Source organism: Pagrus pagrus (assembly GCF_965226575.1).
Source record: "Pagrus pagrus genome assembly, chromosome: 19".
Classification (NCBI taxonomy): domain Eukaryota; kingdom Metazoa; phylum Chordata; class Actinopteri; order Spariformes; family Sparidae; genus Pagrus; species Pagrus pagrus.
The window spans coordinates 21,275,262-21,302,766 of NC_140203.1; the positions used below are offsets into that span (position 1 = coordinate 21,275,262).

The 27,505-nt window shown below is 40.3% G+C and overlaps 3 protein-coding genes across 3 annotated transcripts; all 3 read left to right on the forward strand.

Moving 5' to 3' along the window:
* Positions 1-882: 882 nt before the first annotated feature.
* LOC311274819 (bile salt-activated lipase-like) lies at positions 883-5,526 on the forward strand. The gene is made up of 11 exons (XM_084382815.1): positions 883-961; positions 1,780-1,927; positions 2,037-2,156; positions 2,239-2,436; positions 2,543-2,673; positions 2,817-2,924; positions 3,065-3,179; positions 4,224-4,410; positions 4,560-4,763; positions 5,009-5,218; positions 5,344-5,526. The coding sequence occupies exons 1-11, from the start codon at positions 899-901 to the stop codon at positions 5,522-5,524; spliced, it is 1,665 nt and encodes a 554-aa protein (XP_084238941.1). The 5' UTR covers positions 883-898; the 3' UTR covers positions 5,525-5,526.
* A 2,227-nt stretch (positions 5,527-7,753) lies between these two features.
* On the forward strand, positions 7,754-12,150 carry LOC311274865 (bile salt-activated lipase-like; the record flags this gene model as incomplete). Its single annotated transcript, XM_084382864.1, has 11 exons — positions 7,754-7,816; positions 8,111-8,258; positions 8,337-8,456; positions 8,560-8,757; positions 8,939-9,069; positions 9,284-9,391; positions 10,221-10,335; positions 10,594-10,780; positions 10,893-11,096; positions 11,634-11,843; positions 11,961-12,150. The coding sequence occupies 11 exons, from the start codon at positions 7,754-7,756 to the stop codon at positions 12,148-12,150; spliced, it is 1,674 nt and encodes a 557-aa protein (XP_084238990.1).
* A 2,116-nt stretch (positions 12,151-14,266) lies between these two features.
* LOC311275440 (cholesterol 7-desaturase nvd) lies at positions 14,267-27,425 on the forward strand. Its single transcript, XM_084384015.1, has 7 exons — positions 14,267-14,714; positions 20,218-20,406; positions 21,225-21,403; positions 21,654-21,779; positions 22,405-22,524; positions 23,120-23,296; positions 25,221-27,425. The coding sequence occupies exons 1-7, from the start codon at positions 14,297-14,299 to the stop codon at positions 25,380-25,382; spliced, it is 1,371 nt and encodes a 456-aa protein (XP_084240141.1). The 5' UTR covers positions 14,267-14,296; the 3' UTR covers positions 25,383-27,425.
* Positions 27,426-27,505: the final 80 nt, after the last annotated feature.

Genomic DNA, 27,505 nt, shown 5'->3' on the forward strand with positions numbered 1-27,505 from the left:
ACATACTGTATTGGCACACGTCTGAATATGGTAACAAGTGTATAAGTGTATATGGACCTTGAAATGGGAGCCATGTCTGTATATGCATCTAAATAATTAACATTTTGGAGAAATGCTAATATCCACCTAATTTTACTAAAATTGATCTCGTAAGTAATGATGAAAGTTTTTACGGTCCAGCTTTCCAGCATGAAACAAGGATCAACTTTGGGGTTGGCTGCAGCAGTGTGACTTTGAGTCCACTTGTACAGCTGTGTCAACTCAGCGGAGGCTTTCCTGATACACAAACTGCATCAGTTTAAAGCTAAAAATCACTTCTTAAAGGCTCATCTCACAAACCTTTTCTACAAAGGCTGTGTTTGTCTAGTGTTTTCATTTTTTTACTTTGTTTTTTACATTCTTCTCCTTTCTTTCTCTGAAATATATTTTGTTTCACATTTATAGTCCACGGTATGAGCAGCTGTGGTGGGAAGTAACTAAGTACATTTTCCCAAGCACTGCACCTGTACTTTAATAATCTTATACCTTTACTTAAATACATTTTGGATACAGGCCTTTCAAGTAAAAGTATTTCTATGATGTGTATTACTAGTTTAATGAGGTAAATATCTGGTACTTCTCCCACCTCTGAAGAGTAGGCAAATAATTGACAGCAAATATAAACCTGGTTTGCTGAATGTCAAAGAACAAATGGAGTCTATAAGATGTATATTAAATGGGAGTTTTCACTTCTCATCACATTTTTGGCTGAATTTGGTTCACTACTGATAAGTATTACATAAAAGTGAGAAAGGCAGGCCAACAGTCTGCACACCAGTCACCTGTTGTTGAGGGGGAGGGGGGACTCCTTTATAAAAGTCTGGTCGACAATCACCCTGGTTCTCACAGTTTGGTCACCATGGCGAAGCTGGGGATTTTGGTAGCTGTTGCCGTGTTCCTGGAGACGGTCTCTGCGGCCTCCGTAAGTGAAAAAAACATCAAATTCTATCTGCTATATCCATAAAATAGTGTTAAGGTTGTAAAAAAAAATGTTTTGGTAACACTTAATTTTACTGGTCTGGAAATTTCACAGTAAGTAGGTGGTAATTACCAAGTAACATTTTAATCGTCTTTTCTTGATTTTGAAGTTGTATTGTCGGTAATTAGCAATTTATAAATAAATATAAAAAACACTGACATGTAGGAAAATTGCCCCAAAGTTGCACTAATCTGCTGAAGTAATTAAATTGATGAAAATATAAAAGATTAAAAAATGTACAACATTTTAGTTGGTTAGAAACTAGTTGGAAATTAAGCTGCAACAACTCATTTCAATTTAGTGACCTGCAGACAGAAACTAGTTGGAAGTTAAAGTGTACTGGAAATGTATAAAATGAATTACCTGCCATTTATGAACTGTTTGGAAAATAGAAAAATATATTTATTATTAAATCATGTTGGGGCAATTTTTAATAAACTGGGAGGTAATTTCAAATAAATTTCAAATATGTTACTTTGTAATTACCACTTACTTACCATGGGATTTGTAGTCCTGCAACATGTGTTACCAACACATTTTTGCAGACTTTCTGAAATGTATCTTTTCTTTATAAAGTATAATTATGTGTTCATTTCTGAGCCGTCAATCACGATATATGCAGTGTAACTAACGTTTCCATACATCTGTGATTATTTCAATAATTTAATTTTTTTTTCAAGAACACATTATAATGAGACTAAAAACTATGGACTACCATATCAATTAGTTTTCATGTATTTCTTTGTGCTTCATGTCTGTAGCTCGGGGTGGTGTACACAGAGGGAGGTATGGTGGAGGGCAAGAACATTCGTCTTGGGTTCCGCCGTCACATGGACATCTTCAAGGGGATTCCCTTCGCTGACATGCCGGGAAGGTTTGAGAAACCAAAGCGTCACCCTGGCTGGGACGGTGGGTAGACTACTTGAAATTCTCATCTACTGGAAATCACAGCAGAATTGTATGATGAAACTTTACTCTGGTAATTTTCAAGTCTTACACTGTGTGTGTCTCTGATCAGGTGTTATGAAGACCACTGAGTACAGGAAGAGATGCCTCCAGGTGAACATGATCATGACTGACACCAGAGGCAGTGAGGACTGTCTTTACCTGAACGTCTGGGTTCCTCATGGCGGCTCTGGTAAATACTGAGAGAAGCCCAGAGAGTCTCATCTGTGTGAGATCTGACCTTCAGCTGGCTCTCATCATTCTCTGTCTTCTAGTGTCCACTGATCTGCCCGTCATGGTCTGGATCTACGGAGGAGGCTTCCTGGCTGGAGGCTCCATGGGTGCTAACTTCCTGGACAACTATCTGTACGATGGGCAGGAGGTTGCAGACAGAGGAGATGTTATTGTGGTGACGTTGGGATACCGTGTGGGGACTCTGGGCTTCCTCAGCACTGGAGACTCTGAAATACCCGGTAGGTACAGCGACAGAGCCTAGAAGATGTCAGCCTCCCTGAAAATGCTATAAATTGTTCCATTAAATTCCTGCTGTGATTGAGTGAAAAGTTTGATCCTCATCAGGAAACTTCGGTCTGTGGGACCAGCAGGCTGCCATCGCCTGGGTGCACAGGAACATCCGCTCGTTTGGAGGCGACCCTGACAACATCACCATCTTCGGAGAGTCTGCAGGTGGAGCTAGTGTCAGCTTCCAGGTGAAAAACTTCTTTTGCCCAGCTTATTTTGTGAGATGACAGACAGGTGATGGGTGTTAATATCATTAAATCAAATTCAAATATAATCTTACTTCTTTTAAAGACGATACTAAAACATTTGTTATTTCTCTGTGTGCCCACAGACTCTGACTCCCCACAACAAAGGACTGATTAAGAGAGCCATCTCCCAGAGCGGGGTCGCCCTTTGCCCCTGGGGCATCAACCATAACCCCCGCAGGTTGGCTGAGGAGGTACATAACAGCTTCTCTGATATGTTTTATCTATTCTGTGAAACTCTAATAAATTTTGCAAAAGCTAATCAGAATTTAAATGTATCCATATGAGCTCAGGGCTGGGAGACACTTGAATATTATTTAAACCTTCTCCCCAGATTGCTCTGAAGGTCCACTGCCCCACGGATGAGACTATGGCTGCGTGTCTGAAGATGACTGATCCTGCGCTCCTTACTCTGGCTGGCTCTCTCAGTATTGCCAGCTCACCTGACAGTAAGGACCGAACTTCACGTAGCCTGGTTTACATTTTCATTTTGGATATTGTGATAGTAAGCTTTTACGCATGGATAGTAACCAAAGCAAGTGTGAAACTGGCGGTGTATTGAATCTGTTGAACACCTGCCAGAAAAGAAGCGATTTGACCACATTTGCCCCCCTGGATTAGCAATCCTGGCTACTGTACCTTTACAACGTTGTCTCTCTATAAGTCATGTCTGTTGTGTGCGATGGGTGTGAGATGACATGAAGGTGAGCAACCACCTGTTTCTATAGCCGGACTTGAAATAGCTGATGAATTTCTCAATTTTCTCCATTAGAACACAAGATTGGGTTAAAGAGTTCCTCATCCGCTATGCCACGTTCCATTGTTTACATCACCCAAGGAAGACACACGTTAATTAAATCGTCCAATCAGCATTGGTATATAGATAGCTACATTAGTCTATTGGTTTGTTCAGATAATATAGTGCAGATCTGCTGGTCATTGAGGTCATGTGAAGTTTGGATGTAGAAGTAAAAGGACATTAAATACTGCAATTGTTACGATTCATCCAAATATGTGAGTGTAAATGTCGAAAATCTGAAAGGAGGAGACGAAAAAGTTATCTTTTTGCAACCTTTTCTCTGCAATGGTTAAATGGCACCTTAATGAAGACTATTTATCTTCATCATATTTCAGTTATTTCAGTGTGCCCAACAATAACAGTAGCGGATGGATATGCACATAAATCCATGTTTTCTTTTGGCGGTTTTCTGGGAAATTGTTTAAACGTTTAAAGAAACTTTAAAGAAACTTGGCTAGTGAGTGACGCCTTTAAGGGTCTCGACACACCGCGTTCATCCTCAAACAGCTGCCTCAGGTCGAAGACTACATTCAGTGGCTAAAATCTGTCTTGAAATTTTGCAGTGCACATGAGTGGTCATAGCTGCCAAAGTGTCGAATTTCAAATGCTACACATACTTCCATACCTTTCAAATGCACAAAAATGCTAACAGTACTGTATATCTTTAGTGTCTGATTGTATCTGCCCCCCTCAGACCCTGTTGTAAACAACCTGGCCCTGTCTCCTGTGATCGATGGTGACTTCGTCCCGGATGAGCCTCACAACTTGTTCCACAATGCGGCTGACATCGACTACATGGCTGGAGTCAACGATATGGACGGCCACCTCTTCACTGGTTTGGATGTTCCATCGATCAACTCCCCTTTAGTTGACACCCCTATGTGAGTATAAGCCATTAGATCAGTGTGAAACATTGAAACTTGATGCAACAGACCCAGTTAGAGCAAAATAACTGCAGTCATTCTGAGAACTGTGGTGGTATTTAAGATGTTTTATCAGACTTCATTTTCAATCCTTATTCTGATTGCAGTGAGGATATGAAGAGACTCCTGGGTTCATACACTAAAGAGCAGGGCAAGAATGGTTTGGACAATGCCTACTCCACATACACCTCTCCCTGGGGATCAAATCCCAGTCGGGAGACCATCAAGAAAACTGTTGTGGCGATTGGAACAGACTACATCTTCCTGGTTCCTACTCAGGCTGCCCTCTACCTTCACGCTTCCAACGCCTCGTGAGAATAACATCTTGCTTGGGTGTCCTTAGTTTTTCTATAAGCCGTTTAATGCAGCAGTATAACTTTATTTTCTTAAAGGTGCAATATGTAAGAATTCATACCTGTCAAATTCATACTCAAGACAAATTAGACCACTTACTGCTGCTAACTGTAGCCGTTAGATAGTAACTAAAATTCTTACATATTGCACCTAAAACCATCATTTCAGAGTGCATCCCTTCTCTTTCCTTGTCTCGTCTAAGGACTGGCCGTACCTACTCCTACCTCTTCTCTGAGCCCAACCGTATGGGCGGCATTGCCAGGCCCTACCCCAGCTGGATGGGAGCCGACCACGCTGATGACCTGCAGTACATGTTCGGAAAGCCTTTCACCACACCACTGGGGTACTGGCCTCGCCACCGTGACGTCTCCCGCTACATGATCGCCTACTGGACTAACTTCGCCAAAACTGGGTATAATTCTGCGGGCACAAGACATATGAGCATCACAGAAAACAAACAAACCTGCGCGAGACACTGAAATAGAACACTAACTACTGCTCCAACTCAGCTTCTCTGTTCTCTGTTTATGTCCACAGGGACCCCAACAAAGGGCTGAGCGTGCCCGCTACCTGGCCCAAATTCACCAGCAGTGGACACCAGTTCCTGGAGATCAATTCTGATATGAACAAGAACTATGTGAAACAGAAGATGAGGCTGCGTTACGTGCATTTCTGGACCAGCATCCTGCCTAACCTTCCTGTAATTGCCTCAGAATAAAGAACTTGTGCAACCACCCGTGCTCCTGCAGTGTGGTCCGATAAACTTATAGTTTGTCATCAGTATTGGTTCATTAAAAAATAAATTGATGAGGACTACAAATTAAATTTCATTGGTTTCATTTTATTATGTGTTTTGCCTCTTTGAATTTACAATATTGCTGAATAACGTCAGTTTGTATGGCACCTGAGTTTTGGGTTTATATTTTTGATTGGAACAATGAACTGCTAAATAATAACTTTGGTAGCCTGTTGAGCTCATTCAAAGTACAAAACATCAGCGATGCAGAAGTGCGTGTTAACTTCGTAATGCAAATTTAACAAAATAAAAACTGACAATAAAAAAGTTATGTTGTCAGACTGCTCAGCCATTTTGTTACTAGTCCTACCAGTTACCGTTCTTCCAAGTCCGTTATTTTCTTGTACCAGTAACTCAGCAAACACAAAGGAGCTAGTTAGCCCAGTTTCAAACAAGGCTTTCAGAAGGTTAAATTGTTATGACATGAACACTCCCCAAAGAAACAGAGATGCTGTTAAGTTAACCCAGGACATAAAAATTAACACTAATTGAAGACTGCCTGTACAACAAGGCTAGCTTAGGTGACAGCTATAGCTAACAATAGCAAGCTAGCTATCTACTTGGTAATTAGCTAACTTAGCCACTGTCCAATGTAAAATATGTGGGTTTGGATAAGCTAACATAGCAACTTGATACATTTTAAAAGCCAGCATAAAGAGGCGCTATCTGTCCACAAATACTGTGTAATATTTTTGGGTGTAGCTAGTAATTTTGTATATCCTGACTAATTATTTATAACCCTTGACCGTAATTAGCTAGGTATCACAGTGAAGAAGTGGTTAGCACTGTTGCCTCTAGGTCCTGGGTTCGTATCCCATCTGGGGCAGGGACTTGGCATGTTTTTTGCACGTTTTCCCCCACCATCGCAACATGTACAGTGGGTTAATTCTCAGTGCCCTTGACCAAGGCACCAGCTAAGATCTGGAGTTGGTCACTGGGTGGTGTACGTTGTCTGCCCACTGCTCCTCCTGGATGTATTAAACCACTTTCACTATGTTGTGCATGGTATGATTATATGTAATAAGAAATAAGATGGGGAGGTAGAGGCTGCATGAGAAAACAGCAGCATGGATGAACTATAGGCAGAGACAGAATCATATCTAAAAAGACAGCAGCAAGGTGATAGGCTGACAGTGTAGGTGTGTCGCTGTGCTATTGGACAGATGTGACCAGCCCATGTGAACAGCTGACATCAATAACCTGCAGGAAATTATAAGCCAATATTCCTTAGAGTAGTGACTGACAGGATGGTATGAGAAATAAACTAAAGGCCTGCACATGCATAAGAGTAGCCTTCCTGACTGAACTATCGCTAGAGCTTCTTTACTGATGATTGCTGAACCTACATCAACCTACATGTTTTTTATCACAACAACACTTATAATGATTCTATCTCAACAAATACCGATACAAGGCATCTTCATTTGAATATTGTCCCTCAGTGTTTATAAGCTCTCTCGACAGACGAATGTCTAGTTGATCTGTTGTGGCAGGACGGTTTCTAAAGAATGTATAGCGTGAACAAAATCCTAAAGTTCAAATACCTTCTTCCACCAATAGCAGCACTTCAGATGTGTGAGGTTATTTTAGAGGTTTTATCTTATCTCAAACCACGTGTTTTCTTTGCTAATCTGAGAATCAGAACACCTGTTTCTGTGAGTCAACAGCAGCATGTGCTTCACTGCCCACTTCACAAGGACTGCTGGGCTTTTTCTTCTCTTTCATGCGTTAATTTAATATGTATACGCTGAACAAGGTACAAGGACAATGAACTTATAGCCATGTAAAATATTGGATGTTTTGACATCTGGTATTACAGGGTGTCATTTTATTATTCATAGTCACACACACTCACACATATATGGGACTATATGTCAATTGAGAATGCACCGATATATCAGCTAAACATCGTCTATATATGCCTCGTGGACAGTAAATAAGATGATAATAACATCATACCTTCTGTTTACACCAGGCTGGTTCCCATCACAGGTTGAAGGGTCAAATCATGGTCAGTTGGACCTCAGGGTGATAGTATGAGTGAAAAGGTTGTGTAACACAAGTAAACAGTAATGGTTACCGTTCATTTTCTTGCAGGGGGTCCTGTGTATATAAGCAGTCAAAGAAGCATTTGCTGGTTCCCGTGCAGCCATGGAGAAACTGAAGGTTCTGTTCGCTGTTGTCTTGTCCCTGGGAACGGCCTCAGCAGCCACTGTAAGAAACTCAAACGCATGCATGACTTGCTTGGTGCCTGCTATCACTTATTATGAGTTTACTTCATCCATGTCAGCTCTCTGTGATTGATATTATCAGCTGGAAATTTAACAACGGCTTGTGTGGTTTTAACTTTAGTACAATGGAGGAAATTCAAACAAACATTGCACAGGAGTTTATTCTCGTAGTCCTGTCTATGCTTCAAAATATGTTACATTTACAATGTCACAATGTACAGTTTACTGCTACACACTGTCACTGAAGGTGAAAGCTTTTGTTTGACTGTGTCTCTAGCTGGGCGTGGTACAAACAGAAGGTGGCAGTGTCCGGGGACAAAACATCCCCCTTGGTCTTTTCCGCTCCGTGGACGTTTTCAAAGGAATTCCCTTCGCTGCCCAACCTGGAACATTTGAGAAACCAAAACCTCACCCTGGCTGGGATGGTGCGTACGCAACATCTCATTTACACTATAATCATCTCATCATAACTGAAAAGAAATGATCAAGGTCTTCATCCCCAGGCGTACTGAGGGCAACAAAGTTTGCAAAGAGATGTCTTCAGATCAGCATGCTCCAGACCTCCAGCTTTGGTGGTGAAGACTGCCTCTACCTCAACATCTGGGTTCCCCACGGTCAACAAGGTAGCTTTTTTGTGTTTCAATATATTAATGTTCACAGATCACAGACACAGTAGGTGTGCTTTTTTTTGTCAAATCAACATTGTCCTCTTTTTTTCACCCAAAGTGTCATCGGACCTCCCAGTCATGATTTGGTTCTATGGAGGAGGCTTCATGGTCGGCGGTTCCATGGGGGCAAATTTCCTCAACAACTATCTGTACAGCGGTCAGGAGATTGCAGACATGGGCAAGGTTATTGTGGTGTCAGTGGGATACCGTGTGGGAGTACTGGGCTTCCTCAGCACAGGAGATTCTAGCCTACCAGGTGAGGGCCATTAACTGGATTATTCGGTTCTCCTACCTACTTTCAGCCTTCACTGTGCTCTAAACAGTCAGTTACTGGAGTAAAGTGGTGAAGTATTTAAAATCAGCCTGGATGCCTGTGTGTCAGCAGACTTGTTGGCTGTGTTAAGGCATGTTTTACTTAAAATCTGCCACCACGACAGGAAACTATGGTCTGTGGGACCAGCACGCTGCCATCGCCTGGGTGCACAGGAACATCCGGTCATTTGGAGGAGACTCTGACAACATCACCATCTTCGGAGAGTCTGCAGGTGGAGCTAGCGTCAGCTACCAGGTCAGCACCATCCTCTCATAAGACATGGTAGTTTTATACGCTTTACTAATGGCTGATAAATAATAAAACAATCCATTAATACTATATAGGCAAGCAATAATGGGTTGACGAGAACTATTTAAATTCAGTTTATGAAGAGCTTTCTTTTCCAATTCTGAAGCAAATAACAACTGCAAGTATTCATTTTATACTCTATGAATGTATTCCTACACAGACTCTGTCCCCCCATAACAAAGGGCTGATCAAGAGAGCCATCTCCCAGAGCGGTGTTGCCTTCTGTCCCTGGGCTATGAGCAGTGACCCACGCACGATTACAGAGCAGGTATGTCATTGTCAGACATCACGGAGATGGATCCTGCTGTCACAAAAAAGTCACAATGTTTATTCTATAGGATCATTTTTTATTAAAAAATATGATTTCAATCTTAATTTCTAGGCAATTCATTATTAAGTGATTTAATTATGTAATGATGAGAATGTTAAGGCCATATTTCTCCATTAGTTCCCAGATGATTGTAGAGATACAGACTAGTATTAAAACAGTACAGTACTTTTTTAAGTCCAAAACTGATGTTAAGTATTGAAACTGGAACATTTAATAACCAAAATGTCTGCTGATAAATTGAATCGTCACTGTGTTCCATAATTACATATTAATTGCATATATATCGTATAAATGCCCTACATATATACATACTGTATGTTGACATGTAGTGAATGTCTTTGCAATCAACTTTGTGCCAATAGGAAGTACTCATGTTCAGGGTCTTTTACTGGTAATCAGTGTCAGAAAAGTATTAAATCCACATGCGGTGTAGACAAACAATAATACATGAAAACTTCCACAAGTGTTGAATACTATTTGATATTATATAATCATACTTTTGCATAAACTGCTGAAAGTATAGTAAACGTAGATGGCTTACATTAAGTTAGAAAATGAACGCTTGAAGTGGCTCTGAAGACAAATGGTAAGTCATCATAAAGGAAAACTTGTGTTAAGTGTAAAATGATATGTGCACCATGTTGATTGTTAACTGTGGCAGCCTTTTCTACTAACATTCACCAATATTATCTGTTATCATTGAAGGCTGAAGCACTAAATTGAGAATGTTCTACTCAAAACATGCTTCATTACCATGTTCATTCAGGTTGCAGTGAAGGTCGGCTGCCCCACTGATGACAGGATGGTGGCCTGTCTGAAATCAACCGATGTCAAGACTCTTGTCATGGCTGCTCCCAGCATGGGACAAGGCACCCCTGACAGTGAGCACATTCACAAATGATATTGAGGAATTGATCACATCATTGTTGAGTAAAGTGATTTATTTGCAGTTAGCTGTAAAAGCGCCTCTTATGACATCTGTACATAACCCAATTCAACATAAAGTGCAAAATAAATGTATCACAGTAAACTTTTCTTTGTGGTTCACATAACTGAGCTTAAACATGGTTTACATACAAACTAATAATACCATCTACTATAAGATGCCACCTCAATAATTCTGTGTCACTTCATCTCAGATCCTGCAGTGAAAAACCTTCTTCTGTCTCCTGTGGTTGATGGAGACTTCCTCCCTGATCAGCCCAGCAACTTGTTCCACAACGCTGCTGACATTGATTACCTCGCAGGGGTTAACAGCATGGATGGACACCTCTTCACCTCAAAGGACATTCCCTCCCTTGGAAACAAGAATGAGGACACTCCTGTGTAAGACTGATTTGTCTTCAGAGAGAAAGCATTTTTATTTTGTGGGCATGCACAAAAGAGAAAACGCAAGTTGTTGTTACTTACAGAGCTCTCTGTCTTCATTTCCCTGCAGAGAAGACGTGAGGAGGCTTCTTGCTGCTTATACCAAAGATGTGGGGCAAGCTGGTTTTGAGGTTGCCTTTGCTGAATACTCATCCAACTGGGAATCAACACCAAGCCAGAACAGCATTAAGAGAACTGCTGTGGACATTGGGACTGACTATCTCTTCCTGGTTCCTGCACAAACTGCCATCTACCTGCATGCCGCTAACGCCAGGTGAGGCCAACTGTTTGCTTTTTCTGTCCTCACATATCTTTAAGCTGCTGCAGGTGTATTCTTCAAGAAAATATAGATACTAATATTCTGTCAAAGTTTACCGGAAGAAAATCTTGAAAATACAATTAAAAAAAAAGGCCTCATATTGTAGAACGTTGCTGTATAAATACTGTGAAAGTATCAAAACTCTGGAAAATAGCACACAACCTGTATTCAGAAACAGAACAATCAGACAAGCCATCAGGACTTCTGTAACGTTGTGATGTCACAACTACACAGTCAGAAATGCCCCGGCACGGCTGTGGTTGCAAGAACACTATCAGAATGATTCAGAAGCAAGGGGGGGGGGAGACAGGAGCTAAAGTAAGAGGGTGAATAGAGGTGCTGCAACAATGGACAGTATGAGAAAAAGAATGTGTTTTCTGACCATCAATCTAGTAGACACCCAAAATAAGAGTATGAAGCTAAAAATGAGCCTAATACGGGACCTTGAAGGGCAAAGTTTGAGACTAAACATGCTTTGACTGTCTTTAACAGGTCTGGCCGTACCTACTCTTACCTGTTGTCTGAGCCCAGTTTAATGGCTGGACCAGGCAAGCCCTACAATGACTGGGTGGAATCTGACCATGCTGACGACCTGCAGTACGTGTTTGGGAAACCCTTCACCACACCAAAGGCTTATGGGGACAGACAGAGAGACCTGTCTGGATATATGATTGCCTACTGGACTAACTTTGCCAGAACTGGGTAAAACACTCTTTATATGCATGTGCAACAGCATGAAATGTTAACAGCTAGCTTAAGGATTATTTTACTACAGAACTAACAGCTACTTTCACAAGTGTTTCTTACTTATTTTTACAGGGACCCAAACACAGGAATCATGAAGGTGCCTGCGACTTGGCCTGAATATGCCATCACTGGTCAACATTTCCTGGAAATTAATGCTAAGATGAATGGGAGCTCCACTGGGCAGGAAATGAGGCTGCGTTTTGTTCGCCTTTGGACCAGCACCCTTCCCAGCCTCCAATCACGTAGTGACACTGAGGCTTAATGATGCATTTTTTGTTTAAATAAAGACACCAATTATAAAAATAAAAAATGGGTGCAATAAAAGAAAGTCAGTCAGGCATTTTATGTGGTTCAACTTGACTGCTCATATAAATTGGTGGCCATAATGGTTACTGAAAAACAGAGTCAGCAATAAATGACATTTAAATCCAACATCATCTGAAGACCTGAACACATTGCAGCCATCAGCAAATGCCAAATTGTTTCTTTACATTAGTGACATTGAGGATGATGTCCAGCTAAACTGGATTCAGACATCAAACCGTGAAAGCCTCACAATATGGTATCCTGTCTGAAGAGGTCTAATCCTGTGGCCCTCACGATGGCCAACAAGCTCAGGCTGTCCTCAGGCAGTAAATGGTGCTAATGGTGTTGTTTTATACTTGCGTGTGTACTTTCACTGCAGCAACTCACAATTGTCAGATTTAATGTAATTCCCTGATCACCAACATTAGACAGTACACATTCTGTCATCCTATAAATGTCACTTGAACCATAGGAAATGGGAATATAAATATAAGAAATAAGAAATAACAGCATTGTTTGATTTAGCAATTCAAACAGCAGTGAAGTTAACTACATGTAATGAGAAGGGCGGAGGTTTTGCATATGGACTGCAGGGACTCGTCCAGACCAATATTTGAGCGAAGTCATTTGCATTGTCTTTGTACTGAAGTCATATTAGATCATTCTGATGTGTCCTCTCAGAGGCTACTTGTCTGACAGAGAGGGTAAGAGACAGAGAGATGAACAACTGATTCTGTGCACCTCATACTAATTTTGACAGAGCATCTTTATTCATTAAAAAAATATTTTAGCGCTCTGCTAGTGCTACATTCTTATGCGAGCAGTGTGATTAATAAATGCAAAGTTTGATTAGGAAGCAAAAGCCTTAGGGCTTGTGTCCATATAGCATTTTTCTCTCTCATTGCATAAGCCTTCATCCCAGTGCTCCTCAGCACCCTGACTTCACTTTTATGCCTGAGAAAAATGCTATATGGACAAACAACCTTATACAAATAATAATTATAATAAGACTATTAATAATAGGCTAATAATAACATAAACAGAATTAAAAGAATAAAAGCCACAAACACATTATAATTATATGAATGTTAAGAAATGACCCTAAAGAAAGTTTGTGGGTTGTGAAAATTGGTTTGAAAGCCGGCAGAAGACATGGACGGATACACCTGGTGTGAGTTTTGGTCAACATAGAGAGATGTGCGGCAGTGACATCCAGGTTATAGACAGTCTTTGTGGAGAATGTGCCCTCTGGTGGGGGACTGCTGGAACCTTGTACAATTCAAACATGATGGATAGAAGGTGGAAACGCACTGGTTCTGCAAACTTGTTGAGCCTGCAGTTTTGTGTTGTCTGAATGAAGATAATTGCAAACATTAACAAGTATGTATCTAAAAGGTGCATTAAAAAATGCAAATTGTAATTAAGCACATGTAACTTTGTACAACGAAGATGTGAAGAGTCTCCTGGCTTTGTACACTCAGGTGAAGGACAAGGTTGGTTTGGACACATCACTGCTGCACGTCAACCTGAGGCACAACTCAGGAGAACATCTAGAAAATTGTTAAGGAGACTGGAACAGACTACATCTTCCTGGTTCCTACGGCTGAAATGAAAAGTGACCATGCCCATTGTTTCACACACTTTTGGAAACATGAGCTAGTTCAACTATGTTGCAAGCATGGTTACGAGAGTTTATGGTAGTTGACAAAGTAAATACATGTAAAGACATGTATCTTTACATGTTGTTTTTACCAGTTGTTACTGGTAAACACATCATGTAAAGATACATGTCTGCCTATTTTTTTTCACTTGAAACATCTATATCCTATACTAAATAAATAGCCACTATTTTATCTTGAAGTAGCTTAAATGGCAAAAAATACAATAATTATGTTTGATAGACTACATACAGAGACATATTCTTAACATCATTAAATTAATTGAATCAGGTTCATTCTCCAGGTCTGACAGGGGGAATAAGTCAGTCACTGTGTTAATATGATTAGATCAGCTGTACCTGCAGTGGGATAGGACCGGCTCTGGGTGTGGCGTAAACTAAGTGGCTCACCTCGTCTCCAGGACAGAGACCCAGGAGCGTCAGGATGGACAGTCACAACATGTCCATGGAGAAGGTCGCTGCTATCCTCGGGCTGGGAGTAGGAGCGATGGTGGTGTTACATGGAGACCCGCTGGACTCAGAGGGCAGCGGGTACCTGATATGGAGAGAGACCGGGCTGCTCTGTGTTCCGGCCCGGGCTGTGTTGTGCATCCTCGCCGGTGTCTCCTTCCTCGCTGTAGGCTGGCTGTACAGGCTGCTCTTCTGCCCCCTGGAGCTGCTGAGGGCGCCGGATGATGTGGGATACATCGCCGAGGGCGGTCGCTCCAGAGCCCAGGCGGCTAACGAGGTCCGCCGCAGGAGGAAAACAGGAGAGCTGCCTCCGGTTTATCCGAACGGCTGGTTCCGAGTACTGGACTCACACCTGCTGGAGAGGGGCGACGTCAGAAATGTCTCTGTTCTGGGTAAGAGAAGTCGTATTACAGCTAATTAAAAACTGAAGTGCGCTGACTACTATTAGTGTGTGACGCATATATTGTCTTTTATTTTGAAAAATAGACAAAAATAGAAATAACAAATTATATGTGTCAGGCACTCCCAAATGTCAAAGTATGTGTAAACTTAGATCAGGCAAGTTCAGGTTCCTCAGGAGACACCAGATAGTAGACCCTGACCGATACTCAATATTTGGTAAAGTAAAATAAGTAAAATATTTGGATGCAGATATAACGGCCATAAACACATTTTTTACAATGATCCCTCTTCTGCAGTTAATCAAACACAAACACAGAGGCAGAACATTTCACAGTGTAACAATAAACTTTATTGTCTAAAATGACAATCAACTTCACAGGGAATTTAATAATTATAAACCACCCTAAGCATCTTTTTCTACATTATTTAAGTGTAAAAAAAGTTTTCATATCGGCACATATTGGACAACACGTACATACCGATCAGGCTCTAACACACATGTCTTCCAATTATCCCTTAAATGTGGTAATAAAACAGTTGCGACAAAGATATGAAGGATATTTTACAGTAGGCAATAAACTTTATTCAATTTAAACACCCCTGGCATCTTTTTCTGCTTTATAATCTTTACAAAAAAAAAAGATTTGATAAAATATTGATGCATATTGGACAACACCTATGCTGATACTGATGTATCTGTGACAGGCAGATATCGGACATTAATATCGACTAACCGGTACATCACTTGGGCTCCACAGAGACAGACACAAATGTCTCAGCTCAGAAGTAAGACAGGTAATGAAGATGCCAACACTGCACCCCTGTTGACCTGAGCTGCGGCAAGCATTAATGTAGCGGTGTGGTGTCAAATTTAAAACACCAACACTGAATAAAAAGTGATGGGTATTATGGTTTCTTGAAGAGAGCCGGATCGTATGGCTCTGTTCCCTTCCAAGAACTGTTCAAGAAAACTTTTTTTAGGCGGCAGGTGTTATCTGTGAAATTATAAGTAGGATAGTGACAGGGTATGATTTTGATCATACTCCATCTTAGACCATAATACTTTTATTTTTCATGGGTTGAATAGGTTTGGCAGCACTAATGTAATCAGTGCAAGACATCATGTCAGTGATCTGCATTGAAAACATTACACAAGCTCACGCCATATCCCTCTGCTTTGAATTTACTACTTTGAATATATCTTCTGCACGAAATGTGTCATGTAAATAAAGTCACCTTGCCCTGTATGCAATTCTAGCAGCACTTCATGTTCTCATGTAAAGGAGGGGTGGATTTAAGTGCACAACAACAAAAAAAACAATGGCTATCGCTAAGAACAACTCGGTTCCTTTTGTTTGTACAAAAGAATCATTGGAAAGAATCCGGTCGTTCGAGAACGCGACATCACGAGATAGGTGAGGCAAGTCAACCCACACTTTCTTCCACACTTCCTTATTTGCCCCTGACCACAGGAGTGGTTTTACTGTGGTTTCGCTCACATGAAATGTTTGGGATATGTCTAACTGCTTCTTCTCTATTTTTACTTTGAACTCAAAGGTCAACCGTTGTCAGACATCCACCGGTTGACTGGAGAGGCTAAAAAGGTTTCAAGAGGTAAAAAGCAGTCAGAGATGTATTGTGGCATGGACAACATCCAAGAGGTAGTCATGTAAATGTGAAGTGTCAAACAAATCAGCGACCCTAGTAAGCTCAAGAACATTAGACACAAACTAAATAGTGTTAGGTGCACTGAAGATTAAATGAATACTGGTAATAGAGGAAACAAATATTTAAACGAGTACTCCAAATAATTTTCAGTGGCATTACATTTACATGTAATTCAGGTAATGCATTATTTTGTAAATGATCTTCAGGATGAATATGTCACGATTCAGTTCCTTTATTGTAGGAGGTGTAATTGTTAATACAAATGTGTCACATTTTTTTATCTCAATTAAACAAGATGTCACATTTTCACTTCTTTAGGTTTAATTGCCGCTGCTGTTCTTTCTACAACCCTGATATTTGTCACTTCACCTGGTCTCTATTGTCTTGAGTGTAATGAGGCTATGTTGCCAGGAAAGGACAGACAGGGTCATATTACAAAGTTTTACATATGAAGTATACATATGAAACACAATGGCTAGCTGTCCTTGTTAGAACAGTTAGGGATTTTGGTGCTTAGTAACGCCTCGTTTTTGAACAAAGCATCATTGTTTCTGTCAGGCTGTCAACTGCTTGTTTGATTTGATGGTGTCATGGCAATGAACTGTATGGTTACGGATATTATTTGAACTTTTACGTAATGGCTGTTAAGCTGCACCTAAGAGTTATTTTCATTATCAATTAATCTGCTGATTTCCTGATTAATCTTTGAACTGACTAATGTTTTTGCGTAGGTCATAAAATAGTTAAATTATAATTTGCCAGAGCCTAAGGCGTTTGAGGCAAGCAAGTTTCTTGCTTGTAAGCTTTTACTATTACAAGTAATTGAGTAAATTATTATATAAAGAGAAGAAATTGAGAGGAGGTATTCAAGAACGTGAATAAAGCCACATCCTTTCAACTTTCGTGGAAAAACCGAGTCCTTAACAAAGAAATCCACAGTCCAGCAGCATTTAACAACTTAAACAAATTATCCACAGGCTTGTAAAGCCAACTGAGAAATGGAGGTGTCATTTTTCACATCACATTGTTACAAATTGTTAGATAGAGGCCCTTTAAACATCATCTTCTCATCAAAATAAAACCAATCTGAGTAAATTACAAAGTCTCTTGTGATCAGTTTTGATTTAGATGACCTCTTTGATATCGTGTTTATAGTGATCTGACAGCCAGTCTATCCTGCATCAGGTCTCTCTCTGATCAATGATATGACATCTCGTCATTGTGGCTTTAAAGCTTCTGATATGTCATATGTCTCCATGCTGCTTGATATGTAGCTGCTCCGTTTCAAAGTTTAAATTAATGTCAAACACTGACACATGATTTGTTCCAGCCTATTTTCATCGAAGGCATGCGCTATAAAGCAGATACGTGTTTCACATTTTAGATTTGTTATTCTCGTGTTGATATCCGCTGGGACTGTTTGATCTCTTCAGAGAGTTTCTTTGAATTTGAGTTCAAAAAGGTTTCAAAGACCGCGTGCTGCTTTCATGTTTCTGTCACATCACCTGCCATAAATAAACAAACAAACAGTACATGAAAGGTTTAAAAGATATCCACCAGTAGAAAGAGACACGTGCTCTTGCAGAGCAATTCAGGATAAGGATTACTTTTTATCACCAATTAATCTATTAAATATTTTAAACGTACTACAAGGAAGTATGACCAAAAACGCGTTGCCTTGATTTAACTCACTTTCAAATAAATGCATGCGCTAGCCAGATCTAGCGCATGCATTCTAGCTTTAACAATTGTGAAAAATGTCCATCATAACAAGTATGACGAGATCAAGGTGACATCTGCAACCTGTTTGGTGCAGCAAATGCTCACATTTTAGAAATGTTATTTTGTTGAAGTGAACAAAAATATGAATTGATTAAAAGATGTAAAAAAAAAAAAAGTATGTCAATTAATTTTCTGGTGATCGACTTATTGATTAATAAACGATTCGTTTCAACACCAAGTTGAAAAAATACTGTGTTTATTTGAAAGCAATCCCAACTCAAGGTCCACTTATTAGCTTTTTCCAGATAGACAAATGCAGTTTGTATGAGGGATATGGATGAAATCATAAAAGTGACTGAAATGGTCAAATGGACTTCAAGTACTTAGCGCTTTTCTACATTAACAGACAATGTGCTTTACAATTCACCTCTCATTCACCCGTTCACATATCAATGGCTGCCCCCACTAAGTACCATTAACTAATTAAAGTCCCTTAAGCTAGTGAGTGGACCTTGACATTTTTATTTTTTTTAATCTTTATTTTGTCAAACTACTTTTTCCATGATCAAGGATAAACCTTGTTTAGAGCGCACACTCAAGACTTCCACCGACTAACTTCCGGTATAGTGCCTGGCTAACTTGAATGGGGATAAAATAATATAATTGTGCGGCTCTTCCAGACTTTCCAAATTTTATCGGACCAAATGTGACAATAAAATGAATCATTTTGCATCTTTCACAATGATAGCTTATGGGAAAAAGTCTTTTAGTTCAACAGGTGGCAATTCTTACATATTGCTCCTTTAATATCGATATTGGTCTTGATCACGTTGGCTCATCTATATTTCAGTTCTTACTTTACCCCAATCACCAGTGTTTCAGGTTATTTAAGCCAAAAACCAAAGGTTGCTGTACATGTTGGAAAACAATAAGTGTACAGAACCAGAGAATTTGAATGCCTTTTATCCATGATGCCTGATACACTGCAGATCTGACAGACCCTCAGGTCCCCTTCTCCCCCTCTCATCCCTTTCAGGACATGTTCTCCCTCCAGCCCTCTGACATTTTACTGTCCCAAATTCTGTTGATCCAAATCTAAACCTGGCTTCCTTCATGATCTGCATCCTGCTGTGAATGAATGCAGTGTCTCTAACTTTTCACTGCAGTCATCCATTTACATCATATATCAAATTCTGCCAAGCGTGCTCTTCTCACACGCTGCGCTGTGGTTCACTTCTGCCTCACAACAGTCTGGGGACAGCAGCGCAGTGCTGTGTCAGCCCTCATTTGGATGAGCCTCATTTTGGATTTCTCAGAACTTTACTGGGTATCCTGACGAGGCACTGGTGGTTCTGCGGTTACTCTCAACCACAGTTCAACAGCCTGTGCTAATCTGGGAGCAATCTATAGGTCAGCCAAAAGTCAAGGCCATTACATTAGATGGAGATCTCCACATGTGGTGTCTGACTGGGCACAGATTCAGTCTGACTGTGCACCACATAAAGTTGACCTACTGGAACTCAAACTTAATTATAGCAGCGAGCGTAAGTGTGAGCATCCAAATTAGCGACTTCATACGGTTTGTCCAGCTTATCCTTTATTAAAGACAGACTGTGCGATGAGGGTGGCTAAAGGAAAAAGCATTTAAAGTTTAAGCCAGTATGTGTAGAATTAGAAAATTTCTCATTTTGATGCCCCCTTGTGGTAATACTAAAAAAGACACCGGTAGACATTAGTGCACTCTGAACACACTATACACACACATTACTGTTCTAACTGTAATTGTCTAATTCAAACAAATATAATGCCAAAAGAATAATTTAAAATATGCTAAAATCTGATAAAGATGTACTCTTAAGTGTTTTAATTATTGATGAAACAATTATTTTGAGAATAAATGTTTTAGTCAATGGAAATACAGAACTGTAGTGAGTGTAATTGCATATACATTATATTTCAGTGAAATATATAAAGCATTTTTGTTCATTTATATTTAAAGTCTCAAATCACTTGTGTAATTTCACATCCTACATGTAATAATGTGTATATTCATTCATGAAATGTTTTTTAAGTGTTTGTCCCTACTGTCATTACTCGTCCTAGGTGAGCAGGTGGCAGTGTTTCGGGGCCAAAATGGAAAGGCCTACGTGGTCGATGCCTACTGCCCTCACCTGGGGGCCAGCCTGGCTGTGGGAGGACGCGTGGTGGGAAGCTGCATTGAATGCCCATTTCATGGATGGCAGTTTCGGGGTGATGATGGCAAGTGTGTGAAGATCCCCTATGCAGAAAAAGGTATGAACTGAAGATGGTGCCCAGGGATTTTTGTTCTACAAAATGTGTTACGGGGAACTAATAATACTTGCAATTTTACCATGTCTCAGTATCATTGTGTCTTGATTGTGTGTATAATTGAAGGACTATGCAACAATATAATTTAGAATTAACAAGGCTCATACACACTCTATCTATAACAAAATGCATGTCATCAGATGCTTTCAGACACATTAGTTTTATGTCTGCTACTGTTTCTAATAAAAGATGTTTAAAGCCTTGCCATTAAGTCCATGAATAATATTTATATTTATGTTACTCTGAGAGCCTCATTCACGATGCGGCACCAGCAAGGGCTCTGTCTTCGTCCAGCTCCACTGCCCCACGCCCTTACCCTGATCATAACAGAACCATTAGATCCAGAGAGGTGGAGTTGGACCACCCAGTTGGTTTTACAGTGAGCACTACATGCCTGAGGGTGGTGCTAAAGGATATCTTGTGACAGATGTTCAATGTTAAAATTTCAGCCTGAGTGTTGGTGCAGTAAAGGAAAAAATGGGCCAATGGTGGTGCTGGAAGATGCAGACAAGTCAGCAAATCTGAACGTATTTTATACAAATCTGGATTTAAGTTTGTGTACAAAGGCTGGTGCCCCTAATGAAAATGTTTGATTCTATGGAGAGCATGAATGTGATAAGTTTTCTGCTGTGGTTAAACACTAAATTAGCAAACGTTGTCGGCGTGAACGGTGATTGTCTAAATGAAATGCTACTGACAATTATACAGATTGACTAATGAGACTGTATGATTCAGATTCACATTTCATCTGTCATGTTCAGTGCCAGAGTTTGCCAAGGTGCGCAGCTGGCCTAGCTGTGAGGTTAACGGCCAGATCCTGATTTGGTTTCACTGTGATGGAAAGGATCCATATTGGACCGTACCAGAACAGCAGGAAATTACAAATGGCGAGTGGGTCTATCGGGGCAGAACTGAACATTTTGTCAACGCTCACATACAGGTAGGTGCATATACTGTAAGTATGTGTGTGGATGTTTTTAAATACACATCATAAAGATGTGTTAGTATAAAAAACAGGTGATTTACATTTTCAAATTATCAATGCTATTTACTTTTAATCCTCAGAACATCCGCTGTCTGTATGTGTACATACGTTCAGTATCACATAACTCAGGCAGAGAAGGGGCTTTTGTTACCCAACTCTTAAAGCAGTCACTGGAGCTTCTCATGTCGACTTCTCCTCCTGATAGGAGATTCCTGAAAATGCAGCGGACATCGCTCACCTCGCTCACCTGCACACGCCGAGCATTGTCAGCGGAGTAGATCTGCGTTACATTAACAGCAAAACCTGGGAGTTTTTGAGGCATGACTGGAAGGTAAGGATTTTCCTCTGCTGCATTTACAGTCCTAAAAGTTTCATTGATGCTAAATCAGTGTTATTTTTGCTCGTTGAAATCTTTGGAGCCTGCAACCTAATTGTCTAATTCTCTGAACACACAGTATGTAATTTCTGCTGTGAGTGGTCCCTCATTCAAAGCAATAGAAACAAGACACAGTTTGATGATGTCATGAAGTAGCATGGGATCATTAGAGATGTTGTCTTCATCGTTAAACAAGCACCATTGCAGAAAAAAAGGCCTGTCTACATGGCTTAGACAAGGTCATGTTTTAAAGTTTGAGTCACATTAAGTTATATTCGCCAACTTCCTCCCTCACTCTCGGATGTATCTTACCTTGAGTGAAATTACAGATTCTTTTTTTTTTTTTTTTTTTTTACATTGTTGTTATCTTAGGATAATGTAAGTACACAACTCAACAAAATGTAGAACAAAAGTCTCATAATTTTTAAGACATTTTAATGCAATGTTGCATGTTACATTTAATGGTATTAGATTTTAGATGGCACAGAGTATATTTTTTTGGAAAGGGGCGAAGTATTATTGAACAGTGTATGTCAGTGTTTGAATGCCTCTGTATTCTTATCTGTGTGTTTTTTTGAAGGTTCAATGGGAACCAGAGCCCGAGCCCAACCAGCATTGTTCTCAGATGTTGGTGAAACATGCGTTCACTGTGTTTGGACTTCACTGGCCTCTGCTAGATGTTCGTGTTGTGGCCAGACAGGTAGAGTAAAGTCCAAAGCAGACATGCAATTTGTACACAATCTTCTGTGATTGATTTATAAATTGTAATGATGGCATAATCAATCTAAACAATCATTTAATTAAGATTAAACAGAATTTTAACCACAATAAAAGGGTTTTACATAACAATATCTACTGTACCTCAACTGAGGAGCACAGAACTGTATTTCTTTAAATACTTGGTAAAACATTACAGAGCTTTATTACAGAACCAGCAGGAAATATGCTGGTCTGATGCAAAAAACCTGGACCTGGAACATTAGCAACTACTGTGCTGTCTCTTCCTTTTTTATCTTGCCTGGTTAATTATACATGATGAATAAATGTACCCTGAAAGCACTAATCTCACCAGTTGAACCAGTCGCAGAGGGCTTCAGGGGGGAGCAGGATCCCCTAAGACCCGACACAAATGTTAAAGGGAAGGAAATGCTACTCTCATGTGGTGGGAGAGGGAGGTCAGCGGCATCATTTTGTGATGAGAATAGGATGTTTGTGCTTCTGCATGTTGATTTTACATAAGGTAAAATATATAGATGAATATAAAGATTGCATTCATACACTTGTCTGTGTTTCAGGTGGGTCCAGGAGTGGTGTTTCTGCTGTTTAACCACAGTTTCCTGGGCCGAGGTCTCATCATGCACTGTGTGACTCCAGTGGAGCCTCTGCTGCAGTGTGTCTCTCACATCATGTTTTATCAGTCTAATATACCACCTGTGGTGCCCAAATTCATCCTCAGAGCAGAGTGTATTCAGGTGCAGTACACACTTATCTTCTACTCTCACTGTGACACAGTCCTCCATTGTCTACATGTATTGTGCAACGGGCCGCCCGCAGTGATAACCCCACAGAATTATCAGTGATTCTGCACATTTATGGAGATTTGCAGGCATTGTTATTTATTGGCGGTAAGTTTATGACTCAGAGTTTCTCTAATGAGTGAGATAATTGTGTGCATTTGCCTCCTACTCTGCCTTTGGTTTAATTCTGCCTCCTCATTGCTACCAGCAGTAACACCAGACAGTCACAGAAAAGGTGTAAATAGTCCTCATTAAACTTGATAATTAACTGTGTGGTGAAGTGAAAGAACAAAAAGGGAGACAGTTGGCTCAAGAGACAACAAGAAAAGTATTTTTGTGAATGGTCATGGGCTGATGGCGATCTGACACTAAAAAGTATCCAGGGTGGGTCCCCACTAACCCTAACCAAACCCCTGCTAAAAGACTTTGGCTAAAATATGTTAGATATGTTAGATTCACAAGATGAACAGTGTGATTCAAAACAGAAAACATGACAGATGGAGATGGTGGTTGTGAAACCCAATCGCCAGAAAAAATTTGGCAATTTAGTGGTTACTGGTTATGTTTAGGCACAAAAACCACTTAGTAAGGGCTCAGACAAGATCACGTTTGGCTCACCTGGTTCTGTCTCCACAAACACGGCTGATGTTTTGTTAAAGATATCCAGTGTTATAGCTTACAAATGTTGAAACGCTGTCTCCAAACGTTGTCTCTGGCTTGAAAGCTGTCTTTCAGTAATCTGAAGGTGTATGTCAGTAATGTTGATATGATACGTATGAAATGTAGAAATTTAACATATCTGTGGTTTGCAGACAGAAGGAATTTCTTGTCGGCTTTGCTGCTGAAGTATTGTGCGTAAATGTGAACCCTTGAAAGTGTTCGATTTGAATCTGCAGATGTTTCTGTTTTCAATTAGACTCATTATTATTAAATTATTCAAAATGCCAAAATGAAAAGTTTCGATGCAGATACTGAAACATGACTTTTTTCTGTACCTTTGTGAAATATAAGCACGTTCTTTACTTTTTTTTCACTTAACAAAAGAAGACAAATCTCTCTCAAGTTAAATGCCAGTAGCTACAAGAATTTTACCTAAACTGGAATGACACTTGGTAAAGCACTGTACATCTGCCAAAGCCAAACAGTCCCCTTTAATTCAATCAAACCTAATCCAAACTCAATAGCCCTGAACTGCTTAACCATTATTTCAGCTCCCCAGATCTAGGATCCACATCAAATTACACTCACTCATAGATACCAGCCACCTAAACAAGCCTGATTTGAAGAATAAAGTAAAACCAAATCTGAATTTTCAACAGTCCGTGCTACAGAAACAGGTCAGTACCAAAAACACAGAAGGTGATGTTTGATCACCAGCGCTAGTTTTCAGACATGTTTTGGCCGGCGTCTTTCATTTTCTACAATCCTGTAAGTGTTACTCAGCTGTTTGGAAGTTCAGAAGAAGAATGATTTAAGATAATTGTTTTCAGTTATTTTGCCACTTTGTTTCTCCATGTGGTATAAAACCCAGAGAGCCACCAGAGGAAACTCAGTTTTAAAGGACAGTTCAAGAGGCGGAGCTTGAGTGTGGACTGAAATGCCAAATCTCAGCAGCTGATGGAGAAACTGTGGCGTGACATTTAATTAACAGCGTTTCACAAAGAAATCCCTGCTGAGAGATTGTAATCAGTCACAGCAAAGACACAGTACAAAATACAGATTATTCTTTTAGTTTTTATTTCAAGCCTTCCTTCCTTTTCAGTCTTTTTTACAACTGTGTCACATCTTTGATTATCAAATGCTATATTTGTTCACTCAGCATTTGAATTCATAATTCACCAGTCTGTCTCGTGACCTTCTGTTTTCTTTCTGCGTCTAGTTTGAGCGGGACGTGATGATCTGGAACAATAAGAAGTACATCTCCAAGCCTCTCCTCGTGAAGGAAGATTCAGCCATCCAGAAGCACCGGCGCTGGTTCAGTCAGTTCTACAGCGAGAACAGCCCCCGGCTGCAATACCAGTGTGACACGTTGGACTTCTGACCTCCCTGAACTACAGGAGGGGAGATCAGCAGAGACGATGTCAGGTCAGGGTTGACATCAATCAGAAGTCTCGGAGGAGGGGCCAGGATTGATTTTCTCTTTTTTTAAATGAATTCATGGAGGAAAGGAGACCTGACTTGTTTGTGTGATTAGTGCTGGGAGCTCTTTTGAAAGCCTGAACCTTACGTTAAAGCTGACCTTCCAGCTTTATTTTTCGCAAGTGCCTACAGCTGTCATGTCGGCCGATCGGACCGGTATAACTGAGTGGATTCAGCCTGTAAATGTGAGATTTTGATGAACTACTGCTAATATTCAAAGCAAGCAATATTAAGTGCACCGCAATTGCCTTGTTGTAAAGCTCACAAGCTATCAAAGACATTTAGCTCAGAAAATGTGAATTATTACATAAACTGTGATATTACATATATTACACATATTAGCAGTATCAGTCATGTACTTGAGAGACTGACTGATTTTTAGGTATGAATTTCTCTGCCTCTAGTTTGGGTTCAGTGAAAAAGCTTCTTCTTCTGCAGTCTTTCTTACAATCCTACTGTTTGGTATTTGCAAGTGTCTTTATCAATTTGGGTTTATCTGCATTGGAAAAATATTAATCTGGCCTTCTGACTGTGAGTTTAAATCTTTAATGTGTAATCAAACTGGGCAAAGCCCCAGCTGCAGGTGTAATGGCATGTGTGTTTGTTTTCTGATGGATATCTAAGGTCAGTCAACAGCCAGCTGATAGAGATCTGGTAGTCAGGGCAGTGTGCAAAGACAACTTAATGAGGACAAAGAAAATAGCTCAACAGCACATGATTACAGGAAAGCTTTAGAAGTGTTGATAGGTTAAACAGAGCATGGCAGTTTCCCTCTGCTTATGCTAAGCTAGGCTAACCACATCCTGACTCCAGCTCAGAGGTTATAGTTATTGCTGCCATGCATGCGCACTGTTTCGCAATACCAACTTCTTTCACGGCTCATTACAGAGTGCTGCGACGTGATGCCATTGGCTCGCTTGACCAAATGTTAGAGTTTAATGTCTAATCTTTGAATCGGGGTCACAGACTTTTGTATTCAAAATGCTTTAGGTGGTTTGTCTCCTCTCTGGAAACGTCTGTCTGTACTAAACCCGCAATCACTGATTTTTTTTGGCCACTTGGGGGCAGCGAAAACAAGTTGTGCCAGCAATACTGACATTACATACTGACATCATTGTTTATGTTGATATGGTGAATTTGTTTGCTTTGTTCAGCCGAGACAGAGCCACGATAGGAGCATGTTGTATGCTGCTAAATGCTCAACTATGTTCAGTATCTAGCCTTTAAGGCTATGTTCAGACAGCAGGCAAATTTGTCAGTCACTACGTATGCTGGTGACGCTGCTTTCCAACACAAAAGCACCAGAAATAGAGATCATCTTCCCCTCCAAACAATCACACTGTCAAGTCATAGAGCGACAGTTTATTTCAGTCCGTGGACAGTTGTTTGTTGTTCTGTCCTCCATACTGCTGTGCTAGTCGCCGCTCTGATGCACTTGTCTTTCTGGACTGGACGTTGTCCTTGTGTGTCGCGCTGCGAGTGACACACTGCGAGCGACCAGAGTGTCCAGACTGAGACAGATTTGTAGAAATCCGATTTAAACCGCATTTCAAACCACCTCCAAATGTGAGTTTGTTTGTTTTTTGCTGTCCAGACTTCCTTAAACCAGTATGGATGTGCCAAGAAATAGGTTTGGGCTGGCAGTCTGAACATTCTGTCTGTTAGGTGTTTTGCAGGTGCCATACCATTTCTTTGAAAACAGCTGAATGTTGCATGATACAAGTAGTCATCCAATTATATTATAAAAACATTGATTGTAGCTGTTTTAACACATAATGACCTTTAAATCATTAGTAAAGAAAGTGCAAATGAGCATCTATGCCAAATGTTGAACTGTTCCTTTAACAAGCACAATTGTACATACAGTCATATGTCAGCACTGGAATATATGCACTGAAAACCTGTATTCAAAGCCAGTCTTTATTAAATTTCAGGTTTAATTATCTATGTTTTGCTCTTCATGCTCAGTCAGAACTGTGTGTTCCCATCACTGCTGTACATTTCTTTTTTTCTGTATTTACTCCT